Genomic DNA, 22,213 nt, shown 5'->3' on the forward strand with positions numbered 1-22,213 from the left:
TAAAATTTTCTTTAATTGTTATAATGAAGATCTTTAGGTAAAAAGTTGAAAGGAATCCAATCATATATTATCTCTGTTTTGTTCTCTTTTCTGGGTAACACCGCTGGAGAAATGTTGGGTTATGATATATTCGTGAAATAAAAAGTTTATTTTTCAATGCTTATGACATAAATTTTATTTTTTTATTACATATATTTTTTTCTATTTATAATTATTTACTTAACAATATTCTTTTTGTTTACTTTAATATAGGACTACCGAAAGTTATTATCAATTTTAGGAGCACTTTTAATGTAATAAACGTGTGTTTTTATCTTTTTGGGTAGCTAATATTTTAATATTTTGTCAGTGTGTAACTCTTAGGCAAAAAGTTTAAGATGGTCCAGGCGTGTCACTTGTGTTTTATTTTCTTTTGTTCGTAGCACTTTTTTAGATATAGATTATGATGTACCAGCACAATAAGAGGTTTGTCTTTCCTCTTTTATCCTGTTTTTCAATTTTATTTTGTTTTTTTTCATCTTAATTTTTTCTTTAATATTTTTTAATAGAGTTGGAGAGAGTTACAACATTATTTATTTCCGCATCATTTATTACATTAAGTTTTAAAAAGTTTTTAGATGGAGCTTCATAAGGAGATCTTCTCCATGATCATTTTAGTTAAAAAGATCTGTGGTTTGATTTGATGGCAGATAATGGTACTGGCAGAAATTCGTATTCTTCAGTTGTAGGAGTACTTGGTCATCAGTTTCTTTTGTTTCTTCATTGTTTCTAATAATGTTGCATTTACTGAATTGGTAATTAGGATTTTGGAGCTAGACCATACAATGGTTTGGTACTATGAGCTGCTGTGTTTTAGGAGGTATCTCTTTCTTCTTGCCTTTCCCATTATATTTCTTAGATTTTGGTATGTTTGTCTTGTTTCTCGCGTCGCTGGCAAGATAACGGAGGTCATGAGCATTCTTTAAAATTGTGCTGTAAGTGATGAAATTCAAATTTCATTTTAATGATTTTGCATATTTATTGATTGTAGCAAACCTGCGAATACTGGCTCTCTTACGCTGGCAGGCTCTCAGTATAGCCTACGGCGTGCTTTACGGTATGTGAGCAACAAAAGAGGGAGAGTGTGTACGAAGAAGAGAACCAGGAAGGCAGAGGAAGAGAGTTCGTATGAAAGTTTACCTCATGATTTTATTATCTGATTAATCAATTATTTTTATTTTTTACTAACTAATCAAACAATAATTTTTAAATTATGCTACCATAACTTAGTTGAAGGATGGATTTGAACACTAAAAACCTACATGACGCTAGATCGATATGAACAATGCAAAACAAACAAATTGTAATAAGAAACTGAAATTGGAATAAAAATACAAACAAATTCAAATAAATTAATAAATTCATGTATATTTAAAGAAAAATCCAATTGATTTATTTGCAATTCCACAAAAATGAAACAAACAACTAAGTTTGAGTGAAATTGTACAACAAACTAAAACAAGTAGACGCTGAAATTCTAATACAATTACAAATAAACTCAAATATAATCATAAACTCAAGTAAACTAAAACAAAAATTACATAGTAATACTTGAGGTTGTTTTTAATGTTATGCAAAAGACAACAAAATTGTCCTCTTTTAATGTTTTTTCTTTTTTATTTTAGTCGTTTTTTTTAATTTAAAGTTTTGAAATCTGTCCATGCCTGCATTTGTTACATTTAATTGCTATTGGTTTTCTTCTAATTTTAAAAGAGTCTTGATCATTTATAAATTGATATACTCACTTTTGTGTAATTGTTGTAGATTTCAAACGCCCAAAATCAGATAAATAAACACGTATTCAATATTATATTTTTTTCTATAGCTAGTTAAAATTTTCTTTCTTTGTTATTATAAAGATCTTTATGCAAAAAGTTTAAGAGAGTCCAATCATATATTATCTCTTTTTTGTTCTCTTTTGTGGGTAATACTACTGGAAACATGTTGGATTATAAGATATTCGTGGAACAAAAGGTTTATTTTGCTTTACTTACGATATAAATTTTATTTTCTATTATATATATATAAATATTTTTTCTATTTAGAATTATTTATTTAGCAGTATTCTTTATGTTTACTTTAATGTAGGACTACCGAAAGTTATTATTAATCTTATGGAGCACTTATAAGGTAAATAAGCATGTGTGTTTATCCTTTTGGGTAATCAAAATTTTTATATTTTGTTAGTATGTAATTCTTTAGGCAAAAAGTTTAAGATGGTCCAGCAGTGTCACCTGTGTTTTATTTTCTTTTGTTTGTAGATTATGAAGTATCTGTGGAATAAGAGATTTGTCTTTCTTCTTTTATCATATTTTTCAGTTTAGTTTTGTTTTTTTTAGCCTAATTTATTTTTTAAAATTTTTTGATGGAGTTGGAGAGAGTTACAACGCTATCTATTTGTGCATTATCTATCACATTAAGTTTTAAAAAAGTTTCATTTGGAGCTAAAAGGAGATCTACTCTATGATCACTTTAGTGGAAAAGAAGATATGTGGTTCGATTTGATGGCAGATACTGGTGCTGGCAGGAACTCGTTTTCTTCAGTTGCAGGAATACTTGGTCAGCGGTTTTTTTTGCTTCTTTTATCTTTCTAATAAGGTTGCATTTACTAAATTTAGTTGAAGGATGGATTTGAACACTAAAAACCTATATGAGGATAGATCGATATCAACCATGCAAAGCAAACAAATTGTAATTAGAAACCGAAATTGGAACAAAAATACAAACAAACTCAAATATAATTACAAATTTAAGTACACTGAAAGAAAAATCCAATTGATTTTTTTCGCAATTCCAAAAAAATGAAGCAAACAACTAACTCGAGCAAAATTACAACAACAAGTAGGCACTCAAATTTTAATACAATTACAAACAAACTCAAATACAATCACAAACTCAAGTAAACCAAAACAAAAATTACATTTAGCTCTTCAACTTTCTCTACAAACAAACATCTCAAACATAATAACGACAAAATACCGGTAAAAAATTACAATTACCCTTACAAACTGACAAGAAAAAAGAGTAAAACTCAAGTATCAGTCCTAAAAACGAATATCTCATTTTAATATTTGCATGAGGTTAAATGATTATAAATTGAAATAATTTAGCATTATTTCGCCAATGAATTTCTTTATGTGTACATTAACATAGCAATACTTGAGGCTGTTTTTAATATTGTGCAGAAGACAACAAAATTTTCCTCTTTTAATATTTGTTCTTCTTGATTTTAGTCGTTCTTTTTTAATTTGAAGTTTTGATATCTGTCCATGCCATGCTGTGCACATATGTTACATTTAATTGCTATTGGTTTTCTTCTTATTTTAATTACGACGTAAAAAGGCCTTGATCATTTATAAATTGATATGCTTACTTTTGTGTAGTTGTTGTAGATTTCAAACGGCAAAAATCAGGTAAATAAACATGTATTTAATATTATGTTTTTTCTATAACTAGTTAAAATTTTCTTTCTTTGCTATTATGAAAATCTTTAGGCAAAATATTGAATAGAGACCAATCATATATTATCTCTGTTTTGTTCTCTTTTTTTAGGTAACACTGCTTGAAACATATTGGGTTATAACATATACATGGAATAATAGGTTTATTTTCCTATGCTTATGACATAAATTTTATTTTCTATTACATATTTTCTTTTCTATTTAGTATTATTTACTTAGCAATATTAATTTTGTTTACTTTAATATAGGACTACCAAAGGTTATTATCAATCTTAGTTAGCACTTTTAAGGTAAATAAGCATATATTTTTATCTTTTTGGGTAGATAAAATTTTTATATTTTGTTTGTGTGTAACTCTTTAGGAAAAACGTTTAAGATGGTCCAGATGTGTCACTTGTATTTTATTTTCTTTTGTTGGTGGCATTCTTTTAGATGTGAATTATGAGGTATCTGTAGAATAAGAGGTTTGTCTTCCTTCTTTTATTATATTTTTCTATTTTTTTGCTTTTTTAGCCTAATTATTTTTTAAATTTTTTTGATGGAGTTGGAGAGAATTACAACGCTATCTATTTTAGCATCATCTATCACATTTAGTTTTAAAAAGTTAGTTGATGGAGCTTAAAATGGAGATCTACTGCATGATGTCGAAAAGTAGATCTGTGGTTCGATTTGATGGCATATACTGGTGATGGCGGGAACTTATTTTCTTCGATTGCAGGAGTGGTCAATAGTTTCTTTTGATTCTTCAATGTTTTTAACAAGGTTGCATTTACTGAATTGGTACGAAGAGCTACTATGCTTTATGTGGTATTTTTTTCTTCTTGTCTTTCACATTATGTTTTTTGGGTTTTGATATGTTTGTCTTTTTTCTTACTCGTTGGCAAGATGACGGAGGTCCTAACCATTCTTCAAAATTGCACTGTAAGTGGTGAAAATTAAATTTTCATTTTAATGATTTTGTATGTTGATTGGTTGTAGCAAACATGAGAATATTGGCTCTCTTACTTACGCTGGCAAATTCTCAGTATAGTCTGCTGCATGTTTTACGGTCTGTGAGCGACAAAAGAGGGAGAGTTTGTACGAAGAAGAGAGCCAGAGCGGCAGAGGAAGAGAGTGCGTATGAAATTTTACCTCATTATTTTATTATCTGTGTTGCATACTTCTCATTTATTCTTTCAATTGTTGCAATATTTGCATCTTCAGTATGATGAAATGTTCCCTTCACTATTCAGTGATCATCCTGATATATTTCCTCCACACCTGTCCACATACGGGAAGCTGAGAACTTGCTCAATTCTGGTTGGTGGCTTCCTAAAACACTCAGTATCTCTTCTCTTTCTCTCTCTCTCTCTCTCTCTTTCTTTAATCATTCTTAAACTTAATCTTCAATCTTAAAATGTGATTTCTTCAGTTGGAGCTACAAGGAGATCTACTCTATGATCACTTTAGTGGAAAAGAAGATATGTGGTTTGATTTAATGGCAGATACTGGTGATGACGGGAACTCGTCTTCTTCGGTTGCAGGAGTACTTGGTCAGTGGTTATTTTTTGTTTTTTTAATGTTTCAAATAAGGTTGCATTTACTGAATTGGTAATCAGGATATTGGAGCTGGTCTATTACACAGTTGTTTGGTACTATGAGATGCTGTGTTTTATGAGAGATCTCTTTCTTCTTATCTTTCACATTATATTTTCTGAGTTTTGGTATTTTTGTCTTATTTCTCGCATCGCTGGCAAAAGGAAGGAGGTCCTGACAATTCTTCAAAATTGTGCTGTAAGTGATGAAAATTCAAATTTCATTTTAATGATTTTGCATATTTATTGATTGTAGCAAACCTGCGAATAGTGCCAGTCTTAGTTACGCTGGCAGGTTCTCGGTATAGCCTGCGGTGTGCTTTATGCTCTGTGAGCGACAAAAGAGGGAGAGTGTGTACGAAGAAGAGAACTAGAGCGACAGAGGAAGCGAGTTCGTATGAAATTTTACCTTATGATTTTATTATTTGATTAGTCGATTATTTTTAATTTTTTACTGACTAATCAAACAATAATTTTTAAATTATGCTACTAAAGCTTAGTTAAAGGATGGATTTGAACACTAAAAAGCTGCACGAAGATAGATCGATATGAACAATGCAAAGCAAACAAATTATAATTAGAAACCGATATTGGAACAAATATACAAAAAAACTCGAATACAGTTAGTAATCCAAGTACACTGAAAGGAAAATCCAATTGATTTTTTTGTAATTCCTAATAAATGAAACAAAGAGCTAACTCGAGTGAAATTACAACAAACTAAAATAACAAATTTTAACAACAAGTAGGCGCTAAAATTCTAATACAATTACAAACAAACTCAAAAATCCAATTGATTTTTTTGTAATTCCTAATAAATGAACCAAACAGCTAACTCGAGTGAAATTACAACAAACTAAAATAACAAATTTTAACAATAAGTAGGCGCTAAAATTCTAATACAATTACAAACAAACTCAAATACAATCACAAACTCAAGTAAACCAAAACAAAAATTATATTTAGCTCTTCAACTTTTCCAGATAACAAAAATCTCAAACACAATAACGAGAAACTACAACAAACAAAATACATCTACCCTTACAAACAAACTCAAATACAATTACAAAGTCAAGTAAACCAAAACAAAAAGTACATTTGACTCTTCAACTTTCCCTGCAAACAAACATCTCAAACACAATAACGATAAATTACCGCAAACAAATTACAACTTCCCTTACAAACTGACAAGGAAAAATGGTAAAACCCAAGTATTAGCCCTGAAAACGAATATCTCGTTTTAATATTTGCGTGAGTAGAAATGATTATAAATTGAAACAATTTAGCATTATTTTGTCAGTGAATTTCTTTATGTGTACATTAACATAGTAATACTTGAGGCTGTTTTTAATGTTATGCAGAAGACAACAAAATTGTCCTCTTTTAATGTCTTTTCTTTTTTATTTTAGTCGTTTTTTTTAATTTAAAGTTTTGATATCCGTCTATGCCTGCATTTGTTACATTTAGTTGCCATTGGTTTTCTTCTGATTTTAAAAGAGTCTTGATCATTTATAAATTGATATACTCACATTTGTGTAATTGTTGTAGATTTCAAACGCTCAAAATCAGGTAAATAAACACGTATTCAATATTATATTTTTTCTATAACTAGTTAAAATTTTCTTTCTTTGTTACTATAAAGATCTTTATGCAAAAAGTTAAAGAGAGTCCAATCATATATTATCTTTTTTTTATTATCTTTTGTGGGTAACACTACTAGAAACATGTTGGTTTATAAGATATTCGTGGAACAAAAGGTTTATTTTGCTTTACTTACGATATAAATTTTATTTTCTAATATATATATATAATTTTTTTCTATTTAGAATTATTTATTTAGCAGTATTCTTTATGTTTACTTTAATGTAGGACTACCGAAGATTATTATCAATCTTATGGAGCACTTTTAAGGTAAATAAGCATGTGTTTTTATCTTTTTGGGTAGTCAAAATTTTTATATTTTGTTAGTATGTAATTCTTTAGGCAAAAAGTTTAAGATGGTCCAGCAGTGTCACCTGTATTTTAGTTTGTAGATTATGAAGTATCTGTGGAATAAGAGGTTTGTCTTTCTTCTTTTATCATATTTTTCAATTTAGTTTTGCTTTTTTTGAGTCTAATTTATTTTTTAAATTTTTTGATGGAGTTGGAGAGAGTTACAACGCTATCTATTTGTGCATCATCTATTACATTGAGTTTTAAAAAGGTTTCATTTGGAGCTACAAGGAGATCTACTCTATGATCACTTTAGTGGAAAAGAAGATATGTGGTTCGATTTGATGGCAGATATTGGTGATGGCGGGAACTTGTCTTCTTCGGTTGCAGGAGTACTTGGTCAGCGATTTTTTTTGTTTCTTTAATCTTTCTAATAAGGTTGCATTTACTGAATTAGCATTAGTTTCTCAGTGAATTTCTTTATGTGTACATTAACATAGCAATACTTGAGGCTGTTTTTAATGTTATGTTGATGACAGCAAAATTGTCCTTTTTAATGTCTGTTCTTCTTGATTTCATTCGTCTTTTTTTTAATTTGAAGTTTTGATATATGTCCTTGTCAAGCTGTGCATATGTTACATTTAATTGCTATTGATTTTCTTCTTATTTTAATTACAAGGTAAAAGAGTCTTGATCATTTATAAATTGATATGCTTAGTTTTGTGTAGTTGTAGATTTCAAACGGCAAAAATCAGGTAAATAAATACATATTTAATATTATTTTTTTTATAACTAGTTAAAATTCTTTTTCTTTGTTATTATGAAAATCTTTAGGCAAAAAGTTAAAAGGGAGTCCAATCATATATTATCTCTGTTTTGTTCTCTTTTGTGGGTAACACTGCTTGAAACATGTTGGGTTATAAGATATTCGTAGAATAAAAAGTTTATTTTCCTATGCTTATGACATAAAATTTATTTTCTATTACATATTTTCTTCTCTATTTAGGATTATTTACTTGCAATATTTATCTCAAAAAAAAATATGTACTTAGCAATATTATTTTTGTTTACTTTAATGTAGGATTACCGAAGGTTATTATAAATATTAGTGAGCACTTTTAAGGTAAATAAATATGTTTTTTTTAACTTTCTGGTAGATAAAATTTTTTAAACTTTTTAGTGTGTAACTCTTTAGGCAAAAAGTTTAAGATGGTCCAGGCGTGTCACTTGTGTTTTATTCTTTTTTGTTGGTAACACTCTTTTAGACGTGAATTATGAGGTATCCGTGAAATAAGAGGTTTGTCTTCCTTCTTTTATCGTATTTTTCAGTTTAGTTTTGCTTTTTTTAGGCCTAATTTATTTTTTAAAATTTTCTGATGGAGTTGGAGAGAGTTACAACGCTATCTATTTCTACATCATCTATCACATTAAGTTTTAAAAAGGTTTCATTTGGAGCTACAAGGAGATCTACTCTATGATCACTTTAGTAGAAAAGAAGATATGTGGTTCGATTTGATGGCAGGAACTCATCTTCTTCGGTTGCAGGAGTGCTTGGTCGGTGGTTTTTTTTTTTCTTTAATGTTTCTAACAAGGTTGCATTTACTGAATTGGTGATCAGAATATTGGAGCTAGTCTATTATACAGTCGTTTGGTACTATGAGTTGATGTGTTTTATGAGGTATCTCTTTCTTCACATTCTATTTCCTGAGTTTTGGTATGTTTGTTTAATTTCTCGCGTCGCTGGAAGGAGGTCCTAACCATTCTTTAAAATAGTGCTGTAAGTGATGAAAATTTAATTTTTATTTTAATGATTTTGCATAATTACTTGTTGTAGCAAACGTGCGAATAGTGACTGTCTTACTTACGCTGGCAGACTCTCGGTATAGCCTGCGGCGTGCTTTATGGTCTGTGAGCGACAAAAGAGGGAGAGTGTGTATGAAGAAGAGGACCAGAGCGATAGAGGAAGTGAGTTCGTATGAAATTTTGCTTCATGATTTTATTATCTGATTAGTCAATTATTTTTATTTTTTTACTAACTAATCAAACAATAATTTTTAAATTATGCTACCAAAACTTAGTTGAATGATGTATTTGAACACTAAAAACCTATATGGTGATAGATCGATATCAACAATGCAAAGCAAACAAATTGTAATTAGAAACCGAAATTGGAATAAAAATACAAACAAACTCAAATACAGTTACAAATTTAAGTACACTGAAAGAAAAATCCGATTGATTTTTTTTGCAATTCCAAACAATTAAAACAAACAACTAACTCGAGCGAAATTACAAGAACAAGTCGACGCTCAAATTCTAATACAAACAAACTCAAATACAATCACAAACTCAAGTAAACCAAAACAAAAATTACGTTTAGCTCTTCAACTTTTCCAGCAAACAAAAATCTCAAACAAATTAACGACAAAGTATCAGTAAAAAATTACAACTACCCTTACAAACTGACAAGAAAAAAGAGTAAAACCCAAGTATCAGACTTGAAAACGAATATCTCATTTTAATATTTACGTGAGGTTAAATGATTATAAATTGAAATAATTTAGCATTATTTCATCTGTGAATTTCTTTATGTGTACATTAACATAGCAATACTTGAGGCTGTTTTTAATGTTATGCAGCAGACAACAAAATTGTCCTATTTTAATATATGTTATTCTTGATTTTAGTCGTTCTTTTTTAATTTGAAGTTTTGATATCCGACCATGCCAAGCTGTGCACATATGTTATATTTAATTGCTATTGGTTTTCTTCTTATTTTAATTACAACGTAAAAGGGTCTTGATCATTTATAAATTGATATGCTTACTTTTGTGTAGTTGTTGTAGATTTCAAACGGCAAAAATCAGGTAAATAAACACGTATTTAATATTATATTTTTTCTATAACTAGTTAAAATTTTCTTTTTTCGCTATTATGAAAATCTTTAGGCAAAATGTTGAACAGATACCAATCATATATTATCTCTGTTTTGTTCTCTTTTGTGGGTAACACTGCTTGAAACATGTTGGGTTATAAGATATACGTGGAATAAGAGGTTTATTTTCCTATGCTTATGACATAAATTTTATTTTCTATTTAAGATTATTTACTTAGCAATATTATTTTTGTTTACTTTAATATAGGACTACCGAAGGTTATTATCAATTGTAGTTAGCACTTTTAAGGTAAATAAGCATATATTTTTATCTTTTTGGGTAGATAAAATTTTTATATTTTGTTAATGTGTAACTCTTTAGGAAAAACGTTTAAGATGGTCCAGATGTGTCACTTGTGTTTTGTTTTTTTTTGTTGGTAGCACTCTTTTAGACGTGAATTATGAGGTATCTGTAGAATAAGAGGTTTGTCTTCCTTCTTTTATCATATTTTTCTATTTTTTTGCTTTTTTAGCCTAATTGTTTTTTAAATTTTTTTGATGGAGTTGGAGAGATTTACAACGCTATCTATTTCAGCATCATCTATCACATTTAGTTTTAAAAAGTTAGTTGATGGAGCTTAACATGGAGATCTACTGCATGATCATTTTAGTCGAAAAGTAGATCTGTGGTTCGATTTGATGGCAGATATTGGTGATGGCGGGAACTTGTTTTCTTCGGTTGGAGGAGTGGTCAGTAGTTTCTTTTGATTCTTCAATGTTTTTAACAAGGTTGCATTTACTGAATTGGTACGAAGAGCTACTGTGTTTTATGTGGTATTTCTTTCTTCTTGTCTTTCACATTATATTTTTTGGGTTTTGATATGTTTGTCTTTTTTCTCGCTCGTTGGCAAGAGGACGGAGGTCCTGACCATTCTTCAAAATTGCGCTGTAAGTAATGAAAAATTACGCTGTAAGTGATGAAAATTAAATTTTTATTTTAATGATTTTGCATGTTGATTGGTTGTAGCAAACATGAGAATACTGGCTCTCTTATTTACACTGGCAAGTTCTCAGTATAGTCTGCTGCATGTTTTACGGTCTGTGAGCGATAAAAGAGGGAGAGTGTGTACGAAGAAGAGAACCAGAGTGGCAGAGGAAGAGAGAGCGTATGAAATTTTACCTCATTATTTTATTATCTGTATTGCATACTTCTCATTTATTCTTTCAATTGTTGCAACATTTGCATCTTCAGTATGATGAAATGTTCCCTTCACTATTTAGTGATCATCCTGATATATTTCCTCCACACTTGTCCACAAACGGGAAGCTGAGAACTTGCTCAATTCTGGTTGGTGGCTTCCTAAAACACTCAGTATCTCTTCTCTCTCTCTCTCTCTCTCTCTCTCTCTCTCTTTAATCATTCTTAAACTTAATCTTCAATCCTAAAATGCGATTGAATGATTTCTTTAGTTACTTGAAAGTTACTTGTTTACCATTTGCAAAATAATATGCACTCGTTATAACTTTTAATTTAGCTCATAGATAGTGATAGATCAATATTATTTTTAAGAAATACAACGTAATTGGTGTTTTTAGGGTAACTTGAATAAGCTAATAATTTTCTCAAGATAATTTACTTTTCTTTATATGGTCTGCTGGTTTTCCCTTTGGATCATGGCTAGTAGACAGAATGACTTGTGGTTGTTGGCAAATATATGATATCATCCTTAGAGATATATTTAAAATTAGATAGTTAGAATTGCTATTTTTAAATAACATTAAGAATTGAATGTTGATTAACTTTTATGTATTAAAGCTTATAGGTATCGAGTATTTAGTGATGAGCTAGTGATGCATTCAAAACTAGATAGTTAGGATTGCTTTTTTCATATAAGACTAGGAGTTGATGTTGATTGACTTTTATGTATAGAGTACTAGTGATAGGCAAGAAAGTTTTTGTTTTATTTTAGCTCTAATACATTGGTCGGTTAGTATTGCTCTAAGATATTCGATGTAATTAGTGTTTTAAGATGACTTGAATCATTTTATAGGTTTTTGGAGGTAGATGACTTTCTTTTGTATGGTTTAATGTTTTGCTCATAGCGTGTTGTTAGAAAGATGGTGGTTGTTGGTTATTATGTGGTATCATCCATAGTGAATGTTTGAAGGATGTCCATTGGAATATTATTTTTCAGTTATGAAAAGTGAACTTAGGGATTAGTGCTTAAGAAAAAGAAATGTTTGGTAAAGTTACAACATTAGCTATATGTCAAAAATACTGTTGGAAGAGTTGCAAGTGATAACTATTAGAGAACTCTGATTTAAATTTATAGTATATTTATTTGATATTTGAATCCAATGAATGTTTGTCTTATGAATTGAGATGATCTAGGATTTTGACTACTAATTGCTTAGAAATGAGTAAACAAAAGTGAATGATAAAATAACAATAAATCCTAAATATCAGCTTATAGAATGAACATATCATTTTTACATTCGTATGAATTGAAATGATTATAAATCGACAAAATTAGTATTATTAGCTTAGTGAATTTCTTTTATATGTACATTAACGTAGTAGTACTCAAAAGACGATTTTAAATATTATACTGAGAATAATAAAATTGTCATCTTTTGATGTTTGTTCTTTATTTTAGTCGTTTTTTTAATTTTGAAGTTTCAATATCCGTTTTTTCATGCCAAACTATGCATATGTTACTTTTAATTATTTGGTTCTCTTCTTATTTAAATTATAATGTAGAAAAATCTTACTTATTTATAAAAAGATATGTTTATTGTTCTCTTTTAATGCTTGTTACTCATGGTTCTAGTTGATTTTTTTTTATATTTCAATTTTGGTACGCGTAGTTCCCATGAAAAATTATCTATATGTTCTATTTATTTGTTAATGATTTTTTACTTCTTTGAATTATAATATTGACGAATCTTTGTTATTTACAAATTGATTTACTCACTTTTATTTGCTTATTGTTGATTTCAAACTCCAAAGTTGAGGTAAATAATCATGTACCCAATATTTTGTTTTTGCTCAGCTAGTTAAAACAATTAGCTCTTGTTATTATGTGACTCTTTAGAAAAAAAATTTAAAATAGTCCGGTTGTTTGTTTTGCATTTTTTTTTCTTTCATTGATATCATTGTTTTGTTACTTGAGTGGTCTGGACTCTTCTGCATTTTTATCTTTTTTTTGGTCCTATTTTTAATTGGCATGCAGTGGTTGGTGTCCATATTTATCATATATGAAATATATTACTTTTCTCTAAACGTGTGGTTGAGATAGTGTTGCTTTAATGCATATAGAGAACTAAAAAAGTATATATGTTTTGATTGTATTAAATAATTGATTAAATTAATTATTTAAAAAATTGTAAAAAAATATCATAGTTAATTATTTATATTCTAACATAAATTATTAAAATTTATTACAAAATTATATTTATCCGCTTTAAATTTATTTATTTTTATTTTCTTTCAGTAATAATTAATAAAAAAAAATCATCTACAAGGGAGTCTTTTTCATTTTTCTGTCAAATTTTTTTAATTTTTTCTATTTCCCAGTAAAATTCACTCACATTTTTTTAGAATTAATTACTAAGTGTTTATCACACATTCTTCACATTCTTATTTATGCTATTTTACTTTAATTTTTTTTTTAATTTATTATCTCTTTCTTAATAACTACAGTTTTCTATTATAAAGATATTTTAATTTTTTATAAAATATAACCAAAATTTAAAACAACACCCTAAGCCTGGGCTCCGTGTAGTTTAACTTTTTTAACGCAGTAGTTGCTTTTTTCTTTTTCTTTTCTTTAAAAAGTTTTTTAAAAAACAAATTGACCGTTGTGTTATGCTTGTCGGCGTCCTTTTAACGCAGTCTGAATTTCTTTATCTCCCCTTTAAAAGCAAACTGACCGTGCGATTAGATTAAAACCCCACAAAAGTTTTCCAATTCTCCTCTTCAGACCACCTTCTTCCTTTCTTTCGTCTTTCTTTTACTTTCAAAAAGTTTTCAACGTTCTTTGTTTTCAGATCTGGCCTTGCCCAGAGAGAAGGAGAGAGATACAAGCACAAAAGAGAGAGAGAAAAAGGGGAAAAAGACAGAAACGAGGTCTGAAACCCCTCCATTCTCTTCAATGTGGAGAGGGAAAGAAAAGAATATCAGAAAGAGGTAAGGAAGAAGATGGTAGAAAACAAATTAGAATGGTAATCTTTCTAGCATTCTATTTCTTTTTCAGTTTCTTGAGAGCAAAGAATCAAATAGAGAAAGAAAAGAAGAACAAAGAAAGAAGGAAAAAAAAAGAAGATCGAAAAGAAGATAGATAGGTTTCTCTTAAAGACCCAACACTGCCTAGTCATTCTGTTAAATTTCAATCTCTCTTGTTCTCACAAGCCTTGCCCAGAGAGAAGTTGAGAAGTACGAGCATAGCAGAGAGAGAATAAGGGGAAAAAGACAGAAACGAGCAGACATGGATCTGGAACTCTCCATTCTCTTCAATGTGGAGAGGGAAAGAAAAGAATATCAGAAAGAGGTGAGGAAGAAGATGATAGAAAACAAATTAGAATGGTCATCGTTTTACCATTCTATTTATTTTTCAGTTTCTTGAGAGCAAAGAATCAAATAGAGAAAGAAAAGAAGAGCAAAGAAAGAAGGAAAAAAGAAGATCGAAAAGAAGATATATGGGTTTCTCTTAAAGACCCAACACTACTTAGTCATTCTGTTAAATTTCAATCTCTCTTGTTCACAAGCCTTGCCCAGAGAGAAGGTGAGAAGTACGAGCATAGCAGAGAGAGAAAAAGGGGAAAAAGACAGAAACGAGCAGACATGGATCTGCAATAGTTGCTTTTTTCTTTCTTTTTCTTTTCTTTAAAAAGTTTTTTAAAAAACAAATTGACCGTTGTGTTATGCTTGTCGGCGTGCGCAGTCTGAATTTCTTTATTTTCCCTTTAAAAGCAAACTGACCGTGCGATTAGATTAAAACCCCACAAAAGTTTTCCAATTCTCCTCTTCAGACCACCTTCTGCCTCTCTTTTACTTGCAAAAAGTTTTCGACGTTCTTTGTTTCCAGATCTCGCCTTGCCCAGAGAGAAGGAGAGAGATACAAGCACAAAAGAGAGAGAGAAAAAGGGGAAAAAGACAGAAACGACCAGACATGGATCTGAAACCCCTCCATTCTCTTCAATGTGGAGAGGGAAAGAAAAGAATATCAGAAAGAGGTAAGGAAGAAGATGATAGAAAACAAATTAGAATGGTCATCTTTCTAGCATTCTATTTCTTTTTCAGTTTCTTGAGAGCAAAGAATCAAATAGAGAAAGTAAAGAAGAACAAAGAAAGAAGGAAAAAAGAAGATCGAAAGGAAGATAGATAGGTTTCTCTTAAAGACCCAACACTGCCTAGTCATTCTGTTAAATTTCAATCTATCTTGTTCACAAGCCTTGCCCAGAGAGAAGGTGAGAAATACAAACATAATAGAGAGAGAAAAAGGGGAAAAAGACAGAAACGAGCAGACATGGATCTGAAACTCTCCGTTCTCTTCAAGGGAGATCGAAAAGAAGATCGATGGGTTTCTCTTCAAGACCCAACACTACTTAGTCATTCTGTTAAATTTCGATCTCTCTTGTTCACAAGCCTTGCCCAGAGAGAAGGTGAGAAGTCCGAGCATAGCAGAGAGAGAAAAAGGGGAAAAAGACAGGAACGAGCAGACATGGATCTGAAACTCTCCATTCTCTTCAATGTGGAGAGGGAAAGAAAAGAATATCTGAAAGAGGTAAGGAAGAAGATGATAGAAAACAAATTGAACTGTCCTCTTTCTAACATTCTATTTCTTTTTCAGTTTACTGGGAGTAAAGAGCCAAATAGAGAAGGAAAAGAAGAGCAAAGAAAGAGGGAAGAAGAAGATCGAAAGAAGAGATATGTCTTTCTCTTCAAAGACCCAACGGTAGCCGGAGGTATTTTTACTTATCTCTTAATATTGGTAGGTGATCATTCATGGAGTTTATTTTTATTTGGTTCTCCTTTCATGAAGTTGGCATAAGTGATTTAGTCTCTCTTAATCTGGGTTTTACATAAATCTTTTTTTTTTTAAATTTCTTTTTACAGTTTGTCTTCTTATTTATTTATTCTTCTTATTTAATGTTTTTAGTTTTCATAAATTTGTTTTGTTATGTGTAGCATCTGTTCTTAACTAACTAACTAATTGTTTCTTAGCATAAGTTATTTTCAACTATATCTGTAATGAGGAATAATGAATTGGTTCTCTGTCTCTCTCTGTGTTCTCTTCTCTCTTTTATTCTCTCTTTGTCTGTTTCTCACTCTCTCTGCACTTCTCTCTTTGTTTGCTACATTCCAAACCCTAAAAGCCCTCTTCCTAAATTTCACACATAACATATTTCTAAATTAATTCGAGTTCTTTCTTGTTATAAACATTGCAGCAGGTTTCTTAACTGGGGAGATGTTGTTTTTCTTATTCCTTTTTACCATGATTTATAGACTTGAAATTTACTCAAAAGATAGCAGCAGTTTCTTGTTTTTTCATTTAAATATTCCAATTTAGCTTTAATAATTTTACAGACAAACAAACTATCTTCTGGAATTTGATTTAGTAGGTTCTGTTTTTTATGGAGTTTGCGAAGTTGATATTTTGGTCTCTGTTTCTAAGTACATTTGACACGTTCCTTTGAGACCCAGGTAGGTTGGGAATAGAATATAATGCTGTGGATATTCCATAGTTATATGCTAATGTATGAATCAAATATGAACATATTACCCTTTTCCGATTGAGGGAACTTTCGAAAAGAAGAATTGCTTGATTGATTACCCTCCCAAAGTATTCAGAGTATTCGGGTTTTCTTGAAAACTAACAGCGTAAAAATGTTACAACAAAAATAAATATACTAAAAATAAAAGCAAGAATAACGATTGGATTTGGAGCTCTATTGCATAGATGGTAATCTATAGTCTTTTTTAATTTTCTAACTTATCATTTCTTTCACAATCTAAAACTTCTTAAAAAACTATAAAAAACTATTTTATCTTGTGAACTTTCCTTTAAATATTTTCATAATTAGAAATATTTTCTAAAGTGTCGCATATTTCTCATTTATGCTTTCAATTGTTGCAATATTTGCTTTTTCAGTATGATGAGATGTTCCCTTCACTATTCAGTGATCATCCTAATATATTTCCTCCACACCTGTCGACATGGGCTAGTGAACTTTGGCACTGAAATAGCATGAAAGGTATGTCCGCATACGGGAAGCTGAGAACTTGCTCAATTCCAGTTGGTGGCTTTCTTTTGAATCTAATTCTAAAAGATAATACATAGTTTGAATACAATAACAGTTAAAAGTAATTTGTAATTGAAAGAAAAGTTTGGTAAATAAAAGTATCAAGTAAAGATAGTTTATAAGATGACATCACTAGTAGAACATGAAGAAGAGTTTGGAGCATCGGAGTTAGGCAGCAGGTTAATACACCTCGAAATAAATATACTTATTTGCTGCATTAAGTGTGTGTATTGGATCCTAATAGTTTATGTAATGTGGCTTGTGAACGTATTGCAAAAATGCTGCACTTGCACTGAAAAAACAATTTTTTTTGGCACCCGAACTAAATCTACTGCAAGATTATATCCATGAATTTTTCAACTACATAATTTAATAAAAAAAATGCGAAATGTAGATGGAGAGCTAAGTTTCCTTACTTCATTAAAAAATTAATAGTTTTTAAAATACATAAAATTCTGCGACTGAAAAATTCTAATTTAAAGATTTATCACATGTTAGCTTTACTTTAGATTTAGATTGGAGGATTATTTTATTTTAAGAGTTTAATTTTTACAAACTTATAATTTAGAGTTATCGTTCATTTTCTTATTTTGAAGATTTTAGAAACCTAATAGCTTTTAAACCAAAACAAAAATTTCATTTAGCTCTTCAACTTTTTTAGCAAACAAGCATCTCAAACACAATAACGACAAACTACAACAAATAAATTACAACTATCCTTACAAACTGACAAGGAAAAAGAGTGAACTTCAAGTATCAACCCAAAAATTGAATATTTCGTTTTTAACATTTTCATGAGTTGAAATGATTATAAATTAAAACAATCTAGTATTTTTCGTCAATGAATTTCTTTATGTGTACATTAATATAGCAATACTTGAGGTTGTTTTTAATGTCATGCAGAGGACAACAAAATTGTCCTCTTTTAATGGTCGTTTTCAATGTCCATGTCAAGTTGTGCATATATTATATTTAATTGCTATTGATTCTCTTCTGATTTGAATTACAACATAAAAGAGTCTTGATCATTTATAAATTGATATGCTTACTTTTGTGTAGTTGTTGTAGATTTCAAATGGTAAAAATCAGATAAATAAACATATATTTAATAGTATGTTTTTTCTTTAACTAGTTAAAATTTTATTTCTTTGTTATTATGAAGATCTTGAGGTAAAAAGTTGAAAGGAATCTAATCATATATTATCTTTGTTTTGTTCTCTTTTCTGGGTAACATTGCTGGAGAAATGTCGGGCTATGATATATTTGTGAAATAAAAGGTTTATTTTTTAATGCTTATGACATGAATTTTATTTTTTATTACATATATTTTTTAGTATTTAGAATTATTTACTTAACTATATTCTTTTTGGTTACTTTAATATAGGACTACCGAAGGTTATTATCAATCTTAGAAACACTTTTAACGTAAATAATCATGTGTTTTTATCTTTTTGGGTAGCTAATATTTTTATATTTTGTTAGTGCGTAACTCTTTGTCAAAACGTTTAAGATGGTCCAGGCGTGTCACTTGTGTTTTGTTTTCTTTTGTTCGTAACGCTCTTTTAGATATAGATTATGAGGAACCAGCAGAATAAGAGGTTTGTCTTTCTTCTTTTATCCTGTTTTTCAGTTTTGTTTTGTTTTTTTCATCCTAATTTTTTCTTTAATATTTTTTAATGGAGTTGGAGAGAGTTACAATGTTATTTATTTCTGCATCATTTATCACATTAAGTTTTAAAAAGTTTTTAAATGGAGCTTCATAAGGAGATCTTCTCCATGATCATTTTAGTTAAAAAGATTTGTAGTTCGATTTGATGGCAGATAATGGTACTGGCGGGAACTCGTCTTCTTGGGTTGCAGGAGTACTTGGTCAGCAGTTTCTTTTGTTTCTTCAATGTTTCTAATAAGGTTGCATTTACTTAATTGGTAATTAGGATTTTGGAGCTAGACCATACAGTGGTTTGGTACTATGAGCTGCTGTGTTTTATGAGGTATCTCTTTCTTCTTGTTTTTTCCATTATATTTCTTAGATTTTGGTATGTTTGTCTTGTTTCTCGCGTCGCTGGCAAGATGACGGAGGTCATGACCATTCTTTAAAATTGTGCTGTAAGTTGTGAAAATTCAAATTTCATTTTAATAATTTTGCATATTTACTGATTGTAGCAAACCTGCGAATACTGACTCTCTTACTTACGCTGGCAAGCTCTCAGTATAGCCTACGGCGGGCTTTACGGTATGTGAGCAACAAAAGAGGGAGAGTGTGTATGAAGAAGAGAACCAGAACGGCAGAGGAAGAGAGTTCGTATGAAAGTTTACCTCATGATTCTATTATCTGATTAGTCAATTATTTTTATTTTTTTACTAACTAATCAAATAATAATTTTTAAATTATGCTACCATAACTTAGTTGAAGGATGGATTTGAACATTAAAAACCTACATGACGCTAGATCGATATGAACAATGCAAAACAAACAAATTGTAATTAGAAACTGAAATTGGAATAAAAATACAAACAAATTCAAATACATTAACAAATTCAAGTATACTGAAAGAAAAATTCAATTGATTTTTTTGCAATTCCATAAAAATGAAACAAACAACTAAGTCGAGTGAAACTGTACAATAAACGAAAACAAGTAGCTGCTGAAATTCTAATACAATTACAAATAAATTCAAATACAATCACAAACTCAAGTAAACCAAAATAAAAATTACATTTAGCTCTTCAATTTTTCCAACAAACAAACATCTCAAACACAATAACGAGAAACTACAAGAAACAAATTACATTTACCCTTACAAATAAACTCAAATACAATTACAAAGTCAAGTAAACCAAAATAAAAATTACATTTGGCTCTTCAACTTTTCCTGTAAACAAGCATCTCAAACACAATAACGACAAATTACTGCAAACAAATTACAAACTGACAAAGAAAAAGAATAAAACCCAAGTATCAACCCTAAAAACAAATTCTCGTTTTAATATTTGCATGAGTTGAAATGATTATAAAATAAAAAAATTTAGCATTATTTTGTCAGTGAATTTCTTTATGTGTACATTAACATAGTAATACCTGAGATTGTTTTTAATGTTATGCAGAAGACAACAAAATTGTCCTCTTTCAATGTCTGTTGTTCTTGATTTTAGTCATTTTTTTTAATTTGAAGTTTTGATATCCGTGCATGCCTGTTTTTAAAAGAGTCTTGATCATTTATAAATTGATATGCTCACTTTTGTGTAATTGTTGTAGGTTTCAAACGGCAAAAATCAGGTAAATAAACACGTATTCAATATTATGTTTTTTCTATAACTAGTTAAAATTTTCTTTCTTTGTTACTCTGAAGATCTTTAAGCAAAAAGTTAAATAGAGTTCAATCATATATATATATTTTTTGTTCTTTTTTGTGGGTAACACTGCTGAAAACATGTTGGGTTATAAGATATTCGTGAAACAAAAGGTTTATTTTACTTTGCTTACGATACAAATTTTATTTTCTATTATATATATATATATATATATATTATATTTAGAATTATTTACTTAACAATATTCTCTATGTTTACTTTAATGTAGGACTAGCGAATGTTATTATCAATCTTAAGGAGCACTTTTAAGGTAAATAAGCATGTATTTTTATCTTTTTAGGTAGTTAAAATTTTTATATTTTGTTAGTATGTAACTCTTTAGGTAAAAAGTTTAAGATGGTCCAGACGTGTCACTTGTGTTTTATTCTTTTTTGTTGGTAGCACTCTTTTAGACGTGGATTATGAGGTATCCGTGGAATAAGAGGTTTGTCTTCCTTCTTTTATCATATTTTTAAGTTTAGTTTTAATTTTTTAAAGCCTAATTTATTTTTTAAATTTTTTTGATGAAGTTGGAGAGAGTTACAACGCTATCTATTTCAGCATCATCTATCACATTCTGTTTTAAAAAAGTTTTATTTGGAGCTACAAGGAGATCTACTCTACGATCACTTTAGTGGAAAAGAAGATATGTGGTTCAATTTGATGGCAGATACTGGTGATGGCGGGAACTCGTCTTCTTCGGTTGCAGGAGTACTTGGTCAGCGGTTATTTTTTATTTTTTTAATATTTCTAATAAGGTTGCATTTACTGAATTGGTAATCAGGATATTGGAGCTGGTCTGTTACACAGTTGTTTGGTACTATGAGCTGTTGTGTTTTATGAGGTATCTCTTTCTTCTTATCTTTCACATTATAGTTTCTGAGTTTTGGTATTTTTGTCTTGTTTCTCGCGTCGCTGACAAAAGGAAGGAGGTTCTGATAATTCTTGAAAATTGTGCTGTAAGTGATGAAAATTCAATTTTTGTTTTAATGATTTTGCATAATTACTTGTTGTAGCAAACCTGCGAATAGTGGTTGTCTTACTTACGATGGCAGGTTCTCGGTATAGCCTGCGGCGTGCTTTACGGTCTGTGAGCGACAAAAGAGGGAGAGTGTGTACGTAGAAGAGAACCAGAGCGACAGAGGAAGCGAGTTCGTATGAAATTTTACCTCATGATTTTATTATCTGATTAGTCAATTATTTTTAATTTTTTACTATCTAATCAAACAATAATTTTTAAATTATGCTACTATAACTTAGTTAAATGATGGATTTGAACACTAAAAAGCTACATGCGATAGATCGATATGAACAATGCAAAGCAAACAAATTATAATTAGAAACTGAAATTGGAACAAAAATACAAAAAAACTCGAATACAGTCAGTAATCTAAGTACACTGAAAGAAAAATCCAATTGATTTTCTTGTAATTCCTAATAAATAAAACAAACAACTAACTTGAGTGAAATTACAACAAACTAAAACGACATATTTTAACAAGAAGTAGGCGTTGAAATTCTAATACAATTACAAACAAACTCAAATAGAATCACAAATTTAAGTAAACCAAAACAAAAATTACATTTAACTCTTCAACTTTTCCAGATAACAAAAATCTCAAACACAATAACGAGAAACTATAACAAATAAATTACATCTACCCTTACAAACAAAC

At 29.7% G+C, this 22,213-nt stretch overlaps 1 protein-coding gene and 3 long non-coding RNA genes across 10 annotated transcripts; all 4 read left to right on the forward strand.

Annotated features, from left to right (window-relative positions):
* Positions 1–287: 287 nt before the first annotated feature.
* LOC148239688 (uncharacterized) lies at positions 288–1,302 on the forward strand. The gene is made up of 2 exons (XR_015816655.1): positions 288–859; positions 1,031–1,302. It is a non-coding gene; the product is annotated as an uncharacterized LOC148239688 (long non-coding RNA).
* A 2,415-nt stretch (positions 1,303–3,717) lies between these two features.
* Positions 3,718–5,334, forward strand: LOC110825721 (uncharacterized). The gene is made up of 5 exons (XR_015816656.1): positions 3,718–4,280; positions 4,386–4,421; positions 4,526–4,613; positions 4,733–4,799; positions 4,912–5,334. It is a non-coding gene; the product is annotated as an uncharacterized LOC110825721 (long non-coding RNA).
* An 8,211-nt stretch (positions 5,335–13,545) lies between these two features.
* LOC110826008 (uncharacterized) lies at positions 13,546–19,598 on the forward strand. 7 transcript variants are annotated; one of them, XR_015816647.1, is made up of 4 exons: positions 13,546–15,667; positions 15,734–15,848; positions 17,065–19,177; positions 19,350–19,598. XR_015816647.1 is itself a non-coding variant. In XM_088212205.1 (4 exons), the coding sequence occupies exons 1-3, from the start codon at positions 15,410–15,412 to the stop codon at positions 17,133–17,135; spliced, it is 444 nt and encodes a 147-aa protein (XP_088068331.1). In that variant the 5' UTR covers positions 13,547–15,409; the 3' UTR covers positions 17,136–17,138; positions 19,121–19,598. The 7 variants fall into 7 exon arrangements, 5 of the variants coding, with proteins under 5 accessions (XP_088068330.1, XP_088068331.1, XP_088068333.1 ...); XM_088212205.1 differs by having other exon boundaries at positions 13,547–15,667; positions 17,065–17,138; positions 19,121–19,598; XM_088212207.1 differs by having other exon boundaries at positions 13,549–15,667; positions 19,121–19,177.
* Positions 19,599–21,071: 1,473 nt separating this feature from the next.
* On the forward strand, positions 21,072–21,886 carry LOC148239689 (uncharacterized). Its single transcript, XR_015816659.1, has 2 exons — positions 21,072–21,381; positions 21,554–21,886. It is a non-coding gene; the product is annotated as an uncharacterized LOC148239689 (long non-coding RNA).
* Positions 21,887–22,213: the final 327 nt, after the last annotated feature.

This window comes from Carica papaya, unplaced genomic scaffold, assembly GCF_054855325.1.
Source record: "Carica papaya isolate Zhongbai unplaced genomic scaffold, ASM5485532v1 h2tg000021l, whole genome shotgun sequence".
Taxonomy (NCBI): domain Eukaryota; kingdom Viridiplantae; phylum Streptophyta; class Magnoliopsida; order Brassicales; family Caricaceae; genus Carica; species Carica papaya.